Here is a 13,938-nt window from a genome sequence, read left to right on the forward strand (position 1 = left end):
ATCTAATCAGTCATTAAAACACTACTATCTAATCTGATGACAGTCATTAAGACACTACTATAAAATCTGATGACAGTCATTAAGACACTACTCTCTAATATGATGACAGTCATTAAGACACTACTCTCTAATATGATGACAGTCATTAAGACACTACTCTCTAATCTGATGACAGTCATTAAGACACTACTCTCTAATCTACATACGGCATCAACAGACACACTACATACGACACCAACAGACACACTACATACGACACCAACAGACATACTACATACAACACCAACAGACACACTACATACGACACCAACAGACACACTACATACGACACCAACAGACACACTACATACGACTTCAACAGACATACTACATACGACATCAACAGACACACTACATACGACACCAACAGACACACTACATACGACATCAACAGACACACTACATACGACACCAACAGACACACTACATACGACACCAACAGACACACTACATACGACACCAACAGACACACTACATACGACATCAACAGACATACTACATACGACACCAACAGACACACTACATACGACTTCAACAGACACACTACATACGACTTCAACAGACACACTACATACGACATCAACAGACACACTACATACGACACCAACAGACACACTACATACGACACCAACAGACACACTACATACGACACCAACAGACACACTACATACGACACCAACAGACACACTACATACGACACCAACAGACACACTACATACGACATCAACAGACACACTACATACGACACCAACAGACACACTACATACGACACCAACAGACACACTACATACGACACCAACAGACACACTACATACGACACCAACAGACACACTACATACGACACCAACAGACACACTACATACGACACCAACAGATACACTACATACGACATCAACAGACATACTACATACGACACCAACAGACACACTACATACGACTTCAACAGACACACTACATACAGACACACTACATACGACACCAACAGACACACTACATACGACACCAACAGATACACTACATACGACTTCAACAGACACACTACATACGACACCAACAAACACACTACATACGACACCAACAGACACACTACATACGACACCAACAGACACACTACATACGACACCAACAGACACACTACATACGACACCAACAGACACACTACATACGACACCAACAGACACACTACATACATACGACACACTACATACGACACCAACAGACACACTACATACGACATCAACAGACACACTACATACGACACCAACAGACACACTACATACGACATCAACAGACACACTACATACGACATCAACAGACATACTACATACGACACCAACAGACACACTACATACGACATCAACAGACACACTACATACGACACCAACAGACACACTACATACGACACCAACAGATACACTACATACGACTTCAACAGACACACTACATACGACACCAACAAACACACTACATACGACACCAACAGACACACTACATACGACATCAACAGACACACTACATAAGAAACTAACAGAATTACGTTATAATACACCATCACATGTATTATATAGTGTTAAGTAGAAAGGTATATGGGAAGTTTTATATGAACTTTGTTGTTTTGAAATTGTTGGTTTGTTTGGTACGTGGTGTTTTCATTCAACAAACCTTTATGAGTCAGACTTAAAGCGTTTTCAGATTGCTTTCGTTAAATGCATTCCAAATAAAAATCACATCGATTAATTCAACGTCAAAAAATGTAGTTTTAAGAAAAATCCATTTGAGAAAGGTCTTCACTGTTGGCATTATCTATTAATTCATGTCCGCCTTCACGACAAGACGGAGTCCCTTGTGGTTCTCCAGTGGACACGGATCTCATTATATCCGCGGTGCCTGATGAGGGACACGTTCAAGCGCCTTTGCCAGCAGGGACTACATTTGAATCAGCTGCGTAATAAAGGGTTCTTAGTGAATATCGTTTAAATCTCTACTATAGCTTTAATGTATAATTGTATTGCTTTCGTTGGTTAATGCCATCTCATAAGAAAAATGGTATTGTCTAATTTGATCATTTTAGCTGAAGGCACTTAATATTAAAACAGCTATCGTAACACAAATCCAATCATCGTGTCTAAACAACAATAGATAAGTTTCATATTATACAAAATCCTTTCTACAGATCAAGCCGTACAGTGTCGGAATGCTTTTATTTAGACAGAAAGGAGTATTATTGAATCCGAATTCTAGTTCAATGCGCTTCTAGCTACCTACAAACTAGAAAGTATCAAACATAGTCGATTTAAATCACCAACAGATAGAATCACAATATGTTGTATTATGATTAATTCCTTATATATAAACTGAAGTTCACCATGTGTAGACAGGTCTGTTTACATGGATCGTCAGTCAGTATTAATGAAATTTTAATCATTATTATCTTTTTTAATGTTCGTTTATTGTTTAGATTCCTTGCGTCGACTTTGGTTAAAATATTTTATATGAGTTTTATTTATCTAAATATGACAAACGTAGTTCCATTATGATACTTTCTAGTGACATGCACAGTAGCAAAATATGCTCAACTTTTGATAACGGAATATTCGTTTTCCAGTGTACACCCTTTGAGTTATTCCAATAAATTACGTGTAAGATACCTTAAACTACAATGTACAGTAAAAGCATTTGTTTCGCTCACCGAATCCTGAACTACAGGAAACGGGTAAAACAACAGAATTACGCACAGACAGGAAATGGGAGAGAGAAAAGCACAACGCACTGACAGGAAATAGGAGAGAGAACAGAACATCGCACCGACAGGAAATGGGAGAGAGAACAGCACAACGAACAGACAGGAAATGGGTAAAACAACAGATCATCACACAGACAGGAAACAGATGAAACAACAAATCAATACGTAGGCAGGAAGTCGGAGAAACGGCAGGAAAACGCATAGACAGGAAATGGGAGAAACAGCAGGGAAACGCACAGACAGGAAATGGGAGAAGGAACAGAACAACGCACAGACAGGAAATGGGAGAGAGAACAGCACAACGAACAGACAGGAAATGGGTAAAACAACAGATCATCACACAGACAGGAAACAGATGAAACAACAGATCAATACGTAGGCAGGAAGTCGGAGAAACAGCAGGAAAACGCATAGACAGGAAATGGGAGAAACAGCAGGGAAACGCACAGACAGGAAATGGGAGAAACAGCAGGGAAACGCACAGACAGGAAATGGGAGAAGGAACAGAACAACGCACAGACAGGAAATGGGAGAAAAAGCAGGGAAACGCACAGACAGGAAATGGGAGAAACAGCAGGGAAACGCACAGACAGGAAATGGGAGAAGGAACAGAACAACGCACAGACAGGAAATGGGAGAAGGAACAGAACAACGCACAGACAGGAAATGGGAGAAGGAACAGAACAACGCACAGACAGGAAATGGGAGAAGGAACAGAACAACGCACAGACAGGAAATGGGAGAAAAAGCAGGGAAACGCACAGACAGGAAATGGGAGAAAAAGCAGGGAAACGCACAGACAGGAAATGGGAGAAACAGCAGGGAAACGCACAGACAGGAAATGGGAGAAGGAACAGAAAAACGCACAGACAGGAAATGGGAGAAAAAGCAGGGAAACGCACAGACAGGAAATGGGAGAAAAAATGGGGAAAACGCACAGACAGGAAATGGGAGAAGGAACAGTAAAACGCACAGACAGGAAATGGAAGAAACAGCAGGGAAACGCACAGACAGGAAATGGAAGAAACAGCAGGGAAACGCACAGACAGGAAATGGGAGAAAATGCAGGGAAACGCACAGACAGGAAATGGGAGAAAAAGCAGGGAAACGCACAGACAGGAAATGGGAGAGCAGGGGAACAGAACAGGAAACGCACAGACAGGAAATGGGAGAAAACAGCAGGGACAACGCACAGACAGGAAATGGGAGAAAAAGCAGGGAAACGCACAGACAGGAAATGGAAGAAACAGCAGGGAAACGCACAGACAGGAAATGGGAGAAACAGCAGGGAAACGCACAGACAGGAAATGGGAGAAACAGCAGGGAAACGCACAGACAGGAAATGGGAGAAACAGCAGGGAAAGGCATAGACAGGAAATGGGAGAAAAAGCAGGGAAACGCACAGACAGGAAATGGGAGAAGGAACAGAACAACGCACAGACAGGAAATGGGAGAAAAAGCAGGGAAACGCACAGACAGGAAATGGGAGAAACAACAAAACATCGCACCGACATGAAATAGGAGAAGGAACAGAACACGCATAGACAGGAAATGGGAGAAAAAGCAGGGAAACGCACAGACAGGAAATGGGAGAAACAGCAGGGAAACGCACAGACAGGAAATGGGAAAGAGAACAGCACAACGCACAGACAGGAAATGGGAGAGAGAACAGCACAACGCACAGACAGGAAATGGGAGAAGGAACAGAACAACGCACAGACAGGAAATGGGAGAAACAACAAAACAACGCACAAACAGGAAAAGGCGGAAACAACAACACCGATAGGAAACAGGGAAAAAATATAACAACCCGGAAAAAGGTCAGAAAAGAAATAAAACAAAGCTTTTAGGTTTCTTTATCAGAATTGAAATGAACAAGAATTTTACTTGTTTCTAAAATCCTATAATCTAAACATGTTTAAAAATTATTTCAAGTTGCGTTTTATTTTCAATATCGTTTGTACTAGCGGCGTCGTTAAAACAAACGAGTTGAGATGTCGCGGCCAATTACATAGCCCCCATTTCACCTGATTGGATCGAAAATTATCCGGACTAACGATAATACACAATTACTTGGGCGGATTCTGTAACTTATTTGGAAATATTCTTCTTAAATCGGAACATCCAGCAATCGGTACGTAAGATTACGATGGAAACCGTTTTATCTTGAAGAACTGAAGAGATGTATCAGTAGTTGGTATGGGAAGATTAAAGAATGGTAATTGTAAAAAGGTTTGACTCGAATTCTGTGTTTGTTACCAGAACAGCATTTGTCGTTGTTTACTCTCAATTTACTTGAATATTAATGTGACTACATGATAATCGTACCATGTTAAATCATGCACGAATGTCGCCTCCTGAAATACCGCTTAATATTCATATTCTTATGTTTGGAAAATTGCGAAATCTCTGCTATGTAATACTTTGTAGGAAATATCATAACACTGAAGAAATATGGCTTGAATTAAGTTTGTTTAAGTTAATGTACAAAGATATATTATTTCAAAGTAGGATTTCATAATTTTGTAAAAATTGTCAATACCCCTTAATCTGTATTCGGTAATCCTGACTCTCCCTTTACTTGTGTTCGGTCACGATGACATACCCCTTTTTTGTATTCTGTATTTACGCTCGGTTTGAAAAACTTCCAAGTATTGCAGGATTTCTAAAATATCTCTAATTTTCCCTTCATTTGTAGATCTTTAATATCATTTACCAGTTACCTTGCATTGCGTATTATTTTGAAGAATATCTCTTCCTTTTCATTATGCAATAAATATTTTTACTGTTTCAAAATATGTTCATTTGGGCGCTTTGTTTTAAAGCTTGTCTTTGAGATGTCATCGCTACACATGACATCTAAAATAGCTACTTATGTAAAATCCAGAAGAATCCAGTAGAATTTTTAAATCCGAAGATGTGAGGGCAGGTTGCATTTATCTCTAAAACTTGTCACTATTCTGTCGGATAGCAAAGACAATGTACATCATGTGGAGTTAACAACACCAGTGCGTCGTAAAAGCGTTCATTCCGCAGTTTTTAGAAAATATTCCGTGTTGAGTAAACACTTTAGCACTATCTAAGCCTGATATCATAAAGAGAAGAAAATGAAAAACCTAAACAACATGGAAACCTAGAATATAAAAGACTTGTGACAAAGGAAATAAAAACTTGTTATAGCTACAGAACACCAGGAAGAGAATGGAATACCGTTGCTAATGCTGAACAAAATTACACGATTCCACTAAAGTGCGTATATAGCATGTTAACCCAGCCAGTAATTACACATACATGTGGTTTCAATGTTCGTGCCAAGTATTCTCTAACGACAAGAAACTTCCAAGGTTAAACAGATTCCATAGGCTTCATGATAACACTAGAAAAAATAATACTGACAATTTTATCACCTCCCTCTCATCATATAATAAACAAAATGAAGTATGAATGACATGAACATTATGTAACCCCGTGTTATGAGAAGAACGCCTATTAAACATACCATTTTACATCATTACAACAAAGACCATACCGACAAACAAAATCTTCATTCAACATCCAAATCGATGAAGCTAAGGCAAGATATGAACAAAGGAAATGTTTACTCCTGGTAACTCCCGAAAACGTACACTGAGAATAAGACCAGGATTTCCGGAAGGGTAAGCGTCTTCTGCTTCCTTTCCGACACCCATCATATATATCTTGGTCATTCCAAGTAACAAATGCTTCTTTCCCAAATGAGAACAATGTAAAGAATATCGGAAACATCCAGCACATTAACGAGCACACATCACGTCCAACTTCATATCGCACAAGGACATGAAATGTTTCCCAATTAAATCCTTATAACAGTCATATTCTTCGTCAACCTGCATCTCCATAAAATATCTTGCATATAGAACTTTTTTCTATACAAATATTGTCACAGCTAATGCTTTGGGCCCTTTTCTGTAGTCTCGGTACCATTCAATAGTTGTATTGTGATGCCGAAATGTGTTTTATGAAGCATAACGCAAATATAAGGCGTGCTTGTGTCTGTTTGACGACAAAATCGGCTTTGAAAGGAGATATGTGAGGGAACAAAACAGTTGATATAAAACAATTACATCAAACATTGATTTTTTTTTCTGTGGCTGTTACTTACCGAACATCATGGGCAAATACGCGATTAGAAAATCACACTTACTGAATACAAACACCGAAGACAATTTTACATTTTATCGTGTTGACTTTTACTTGTCAAAGTGCACTTACGTACATATCAGTCAATTAAAGGAGTCAAGAGACATGAAACAGTTAAAACAATTTTTGTTCAATTAATATTTTAAAAAACTGGATTTTGACATATTCGAAACAGTCTCGTGACGCTATCCAACTAACCAGACAGAAAACAATGTGTTGTCATCACACCATTCACACGCATTCTTGACAGCTAAAGAGCACAGACTATAATAATGCATGTCTTTGTCATAAAATGTACATTTCTAGAGTAAATTGATTGTACAAAGACGTCAGTTCTTAGGTAGTCGTGGCCGTATGATATTCTTGGTGATATGTTTCCTCTGGAAAACAGAATTTGTCATATTAAACTAAGTTAAGCACTTCACGTTGGGCAGCCGCCCATAATAAGTTGGTCCTTAAACCACTTCTTTGTCTGGGGCCCAGTCCTTTATTCATTAATTTTGATAGAAGTGAACGCACGTGATTGCACTAAAAGAATCCATTTCCTATACTCGCTTTTGGATATCAACGATAATAAACCACCTTTTTTCGTAAGCAAGCTTCTTTATTCTGTACAATTGTGAAATTCTAGTATGTAATTTCCAGTAAAAACACTGAAAGCCAAATACACTTCAGGCAATTTAGAATTCAACAAGGACGTCTAAATATCCATCTGAATATGGGAATTTTACTACCTTTCTGTCCGAAATATCCTATTTGTGTACGTTCTTTTATTGTCAAGTGCATCATAAAGTTGGACTAACTCAATCTGCCATGAGTGGATGTAAATTGACATGCTGATTTATTCAATCAGTGAGAAATTTGACTGATTTTATGACATAGTATTGTTATTCGATTTCATAAACAGAATGTCAATATCTCGGTCATAACTCGGATAAGTCACAACAAAAGGCTTGAGTAATACAGACGACATCACATTTACGATAAAATGTGGTTTCTTCTGTTGTACTGCTATAAGACGTGATATTATATATATAAATATTTACACAGTGGAATATGTTGTCTCTTCGCCAGTAGCTATCGACAATCAGTGAATATATTTATTACAAATTAATATCAATTACCATCATTAGTTGTTTTAATAATGAAATCATTGTTTGTTATAAACAACTGTCGTAAAATTCCGACGGTCTCGTCATAAAAACAACTCCCAAGTTCACCGATCTCTCATTTAGGACATCACAATCAGAAAATAGCACGTGAGCTTCATTGTTAAAGTAGGTAAGGCACCATGTATAACAACCAGCGAACTCGTCATACTGAGGGAAAATTATCTTCATTAAAAATAATTGAAAATGCCATTCAGCAACCAATAGTGTACATCTCACAATAATTACAGCACCTTCAGCAACCAATGGTGTACATCTCACTATAATTACAGCGCCTTCAGCAACCAATGGTGTACATCTCACTATAATTACAGCGCCTTCAGCAACCAATGGTGTACATCTCACGCTAATTACATCACCTTCAGCAACCAATGGTGTACATCTCACTATAATTACAGCTCCTTCAGCAACCAATGGTGTACATCTCACGATAATTACAGCACCTTCAGCAACCAATGGTGAACATCTCACGCTAATTACATCACCTTCAGCAACCAATGGTGTACATCTCACTATAATTACAGCGCCTTCAGCAACAATGGTGTACATCTCACGATAATTACAGCACCTTCAGCAACCAATGGTGTACATCTTACGATAATTACAACATCTTCAGCAACCAATGGTGTACATATCACAATAATTACAGCACCTTCAGCAACCAATGGTGTACATCTCACGATAATTACAATCAACAACCAATGGTGAACATCTCACGCTAATTACAACACCTTCAGCAACCAATGGTGAACATCTCACTATAATTACAGCACCTTCAGCAACCAATGGTGTACATCTCACTATAATTACAGCACCTTCAGCAACCAATGGTGTGCATCTCACGATAATTACAACATCTTCAACAACCAATGGTGAACATCTCACGCTAATTACAACACCTTCAGCAACCAATGGTGTACATCTCACGATAATTACAGCACCTTCAGCAACCAATGGTGTACATCTCACAATAATTACAACACCTTCAGCCAGCAATGGTGTACATATCACTATAATTACAGCACCTTCACCAACCAATGGTGTACATCTCACAATAATTACAGCACCTTCACCAACCAATGGTGTACATCTCACAATAATTACAGCGCCTTCAGCAACCAATGATGTACATCTCACGATAATTACAGCACCTTCAGCAACCAATGGTGTACATCTCACAATAATTACAGCACCTTCAGCAACCAATGGTGTACATCTCACGATAATTACAACACCTTCAGCAACCAATGGTGTACATCTCACAATAATTACAGCACCTTCAGCAACCAATGGTGTACATCTCACGATAATTACAGCACCTTCAACAACCAATGGTGTACATCTCACGATAATTACATCACCTTCAGCAACCAATGGTGTACATCTTCAACAACCAATGGTGAACATCTCACTATAATTACAGCACCTTCAGCAACCAATGGTGTACATATCACTAAAATTACAGCACCTTCAGCAACCAATGGTGTACATCTCACTATAATTACAACACCTTCAGCAACCGATGGTGTACATCTCACAATAATTACAGCACCTTCAGCAACCAATGGTGTACATATCACTCAGCAACCAATGGTGTACATCTCACGATAATTACAGCACCTTCATCAACCAATGGTGTACATCTCACGATAATTACAACACCTTCAGCAACCAATGGTGTACATCTCACTATAATTACATCACCTTCAGCAACCAATGGTGTACATCTCACAATAATTACAGCACCTTCAGCAACCAATGGTGAACATCTCACTATAATTACAGCACCTTCAGCAACCAATGGTGTACATATCACTAAAATTACAGCACCTTCAGCAACCAATGGTGTACATCTCACTATAATTACAACACCTTCAGCAACCGATGGTGTACATCTCACAATAATTACAGCACCTTCAGCAACCAATGGTGTACATCTCACTATAATTACAACACCTTCAGCAACCAATGGTGAACATCTAACGATAATTACAGCGCCTTCAGCAACCAATGGTGTACATATCACTATAATTACAGCACCTTCAGCAACCAATGGTGTACATCTCACTATAATAACAACACCTTCAGCAACCAACCTTCTCCAGCACCTTCACTAAACAACAACGACGTATCTCTACAATAACCACCGTCTACAGTACCTTCACCAAACACCACTGTAGTTCCGCGAAATGAAAAACCTTCTACAGCTCCTTCACCCAACACCACCGGTGTGCCTCGAAATAAAAAGTCTTCTACAGTACCTTCACCAAACACCACTTGAGTGCCTCGAAATAAAAAGTCTTCTACAAAATAAAATTTTGCTGTCACGTCACCATAATTTGTACTACGTCCGCAATGACTTTACCATCACTGGCAGTTGTATTACAAGATATTAGAGAATTATGCAACAACATGTCAAGTACTGTTCCAAGAATTCCGTAAAGAACCTCTAAAAGTGCGATGTAAGGAATCATCTATTGATTTCCTCATATTTCCTGTACAATACAACTCCATGTTGTTGTTTTTTTGACTCAGCAGAATGATTTAAGGCTAAAATGTTCCAAAACATTAGTATATGTAGAAAATATAAAAATACTGTAAAGAGTATGATTCTGTACATATTTGTTTGGTAACACCTAAAGCGGCACTACAAACTGGTAAATGGGTAGGTTGCTGTGGACAATTATTTAGAAACTAGTTTTTACAAGAAAGGACAGGAAATACCAATGTTGTTTGACCTCATCCGTTGTTGTAAAAAAGTAATCTAAGGTCACGTGTTCGTTGAGTTATTGGGTACAACCTACTACAATCACAACATATATACATATTCAATTTAATTAAATATCTATCTGTTATCCAGAATGCATTCATATTGACAATAAATACAATATGGCCACCGTTCAATGACTGTATAACATCTACTTACAATGTGAACCATTCTCACGAAATCGGGAAATGATTGAACCACCATCTTTGTCTAACCTCTTATATAAAAGTATATCTGCACATTCTGCCGCTTATCTTAAATTATGAAAGCACTTTTTAATCAGATTGGTTTTCATCATTTTTGTGAGATTTTGGAGAAAAACGTTTCCAATAACAAATGTTAGTCGTCCGCATAAACGGCCTGAAATTTTAACACGACTTTGGATATGTTCCTGATATAAAGATCTGTGGTTTTAAGAAAATCATGCTTCAATATTGATTATAGAATGATGAATAACGGAATCGATCTTATCTCTTGAATCCTTCAAATCGAATCCTTCACTTACAACTTTCTACTGTTTCTGTTGGTTTGTTTCATGCATTAAACTGCAGTAGGAAGAAAGATAACTCTATCTTTATTTCAGAGCAAATTATTTCACGTACATAATAACGGTAGATCAACAGTCAGAAATAATGTTCTACAGAACATTAATTTCTTATTTGCTTTTTTAACACTGTTGAACGTCATAACACATCCGGGTTACATCAGTATATGTATTCCTGACAAACAGTAGAGAAACGGCGTATTTTCAGATATTTTCAATTTTTCAACTATCTTAACGTTAGATAGTACTATCATTTTTACTTTTTTTTTATCAACTTTGAGTCTATCGACTTACAGGTTTAAACATGTTCGGCAGCGTGGACATTTGTCACTTGTTCAGTCTACCCACTCCTTAGTAAAAACAAGAACAAAATCAAAACACAAATATAAAATACAGAGGAAAGGAATTGTGTAAACTTGGTTCATAAATTGGAGATACAACAAGGAGAATGTTTTAAAGGATGTTAAAAAAATTCCCTCTGTAAATTGGATAAACATGGCTAAGTGCCACTATAGAAGTGTCACCATAGTAAAATGATATCTGTTGTAGAGAAAACTACAACAGTGGTGAGGTTTGCATAGCAACATGACAATAGCACAAATGTTAACAGAACTGTATTCCAGATTCAAACTCGTTTACATCTCAATAAAGTCCTCTTTCAATTATATATGTTATCGATCGATATCATTTCTTAGGGAGCACCGGAAGGCGTGAATGATATAACATGTTATAGTTTATGACAACATGAATATTTTCTCGTGTAGCATATGGCATCACAACGTGATTAAACAAATTTGACAATCTGGTTATTATGCATATAAAGCAATATCTGTACTCAACGTACACAAGCTAATAAATATAAACTCATTAATATATATGTTCCATGTTTGTATGTATGTGTTTATATTCTGCCCTTAGTTTCTGTTAATTCAAGCTTTGTATACATGTCTGTGTTCTAATATATTGAGGAATATAACTCAGGAGTTATATTCCATCAGAAGAGAAAAATAGGTGTTTACTTGTTAATTGTATAAATGATGTAAACGTATAAAATGCAGATCTTTCTTAAAAGAAATTAGGTTGCCATCGTAACCAGGCCACTATATACTGGTGTTTGTGTTGTAGCCTTTAGCTCAGTCCAGCTGTTAAACAAAACCTTTGTCACTACCGCTCTTAGAACTAGGAAATCTACGTTACATGCTTATTGCAATACTGTTTCCTGCAAGAAGTCAAAAAAGGTCAGACAAACTCGTAACACAGGGTTTCAAATGGTGCAGTTTGATGAAAAATGACAGTGAAGTTTCAGTCAAAAATTGTCAAAGTGATCCCAATGAAAGATATTCTACTTATTTGTGTGATATGAAGCTGTACCATGTTCTAAAATGAGGACGTGACATTACTTACTTGGATTGATCAAGATTTACATAGCAGGTGTCGTCGATGATGCAGAATATGCTTACATCGGAACATGTCTTTAAATAACAAGAAATTTATCGACCACGTCCATCGTACCTACCCACCAGAATTGGAATCAGAGACACGGCAGACTTTTCTACATCAGCCTATCTGCATATCTCGATCTTTTCCCACAACAAAACCTTCACGGACAGCTTTCCATCAAATTTTATAATACGGGAGAGGATTTCAATTTTAATTTCCCTATCGCGAATTTTCCATTTCTTGATAACATTATCCCTGCATCTCCAACCTATGGTATTTACATGTCACAGTAGATTCGATATTCAAGTGCCTGTTCCCAGTATATCGATTTTAATGCAAGAATTGTTGTTCAAATTCGTAAGACAGGAGTTCAAAGATGCAGGCTGATGAAAACTATGGGGAAACTTAAGGGTCGGCATAGTGATTTTGATTGAAAAAAAATATATATTTCTTTGTGTGATATGAAACTGGACGTATTTGATACTTGTTAGTTTTCAGAGCACGACATTACTTACTTGGATTGACCAAAGTTAACATGACGGGTGTTGTCGTTGAAGAAGAAGACGCTTACTCTTCCGTAACACCTGGTTTTATACTCATTGTGCTTTTTCAGTAGTCTCCGTGTAAACCTTTCTTTTGTTCGTATTTTCCCTTGTTTTATTTATTTGAGTTTGGATTATGATTTTGTTGACATAAAGGTATTTTCAGTTGTCTAGACATTCAAATGACCAATCAAGTTTGAATTTACAGTTCATCATGACAACTAAAACACATACAGAGTAAACACAATGAAAAAATATTTTTGATATTTCTACTACACTGAGTTGTGACATCTGAAAATAAATCTTCAATAAAGCTTGTAATTTAGACATACATCTATAACCCAGAACTTACACAATGCGAATAAAATAACTTTTCATGTAATGCTTCCTTAGATGAATTGTTTTTACACAAAACATTAACGGTCTTCAAAAATTCAAATTTAGGTTGCCAAGGCAACTTTAAAAATCCGAAAAGAAAAAAAAACTGTTGCAAAATTACAACAAAGAAGTTCTTC

At 37.5% G+C, this 13,938-nt stretch overlaps 2 protein-coding genes across 2 annotated transcripts; both read left to right on the plus strand.

Moving 5' to 3' along the window:
* Positions 1–135: 135 nt before the first annotated feature.
* LOC132547729 (mucin-2-like) lies at positions 136–1,617 on the plus strand. Its single transcript, XM_060211531.1, has one exon. The coding sequence runs from the start codon at positions 136–138 to the stop codon at positions 1,615–1,617; it is 1,482 nt and encodes a 493-aa protein (XP_060067514.1).
* A 1,586-nt stretch (positions 1,618–3,203) lies between these two features.
* On the plus strand, positions 3,204–4,298 carry LOC132547730 (pre-mRNA-splicing factor 38B-like). Its single transcript, XM_060211532.1, has one exon. The coding sequence runs from the start codon at positions 3,204–3,206 to the stop codon at positions 4,296–4,298; it is 1,095 nt and encodes a 364-aa protein (XP_060067515.1).
* Positions 4,299–13,938: the final 9,640 nt, after the last annotated feature.

Source organism: Ylistrum balloti, unplaced genomic scaffold, assembly GCF_031769215.1.
Source record: "Ylistrum balloti isolate Yb309-2 unplaced genomic scaffold, AGI_CSIRO_Ybal_v1 Utg369972, whole genome shotgun sequence".
Classification (NCBI taxonomy): domain Eukaryota; kingdom Metazoa; phylum Mollusca; class Bivalvia; order Pectinida; family Pectinidae; genus Ylistrum; species Ylistrum balloti.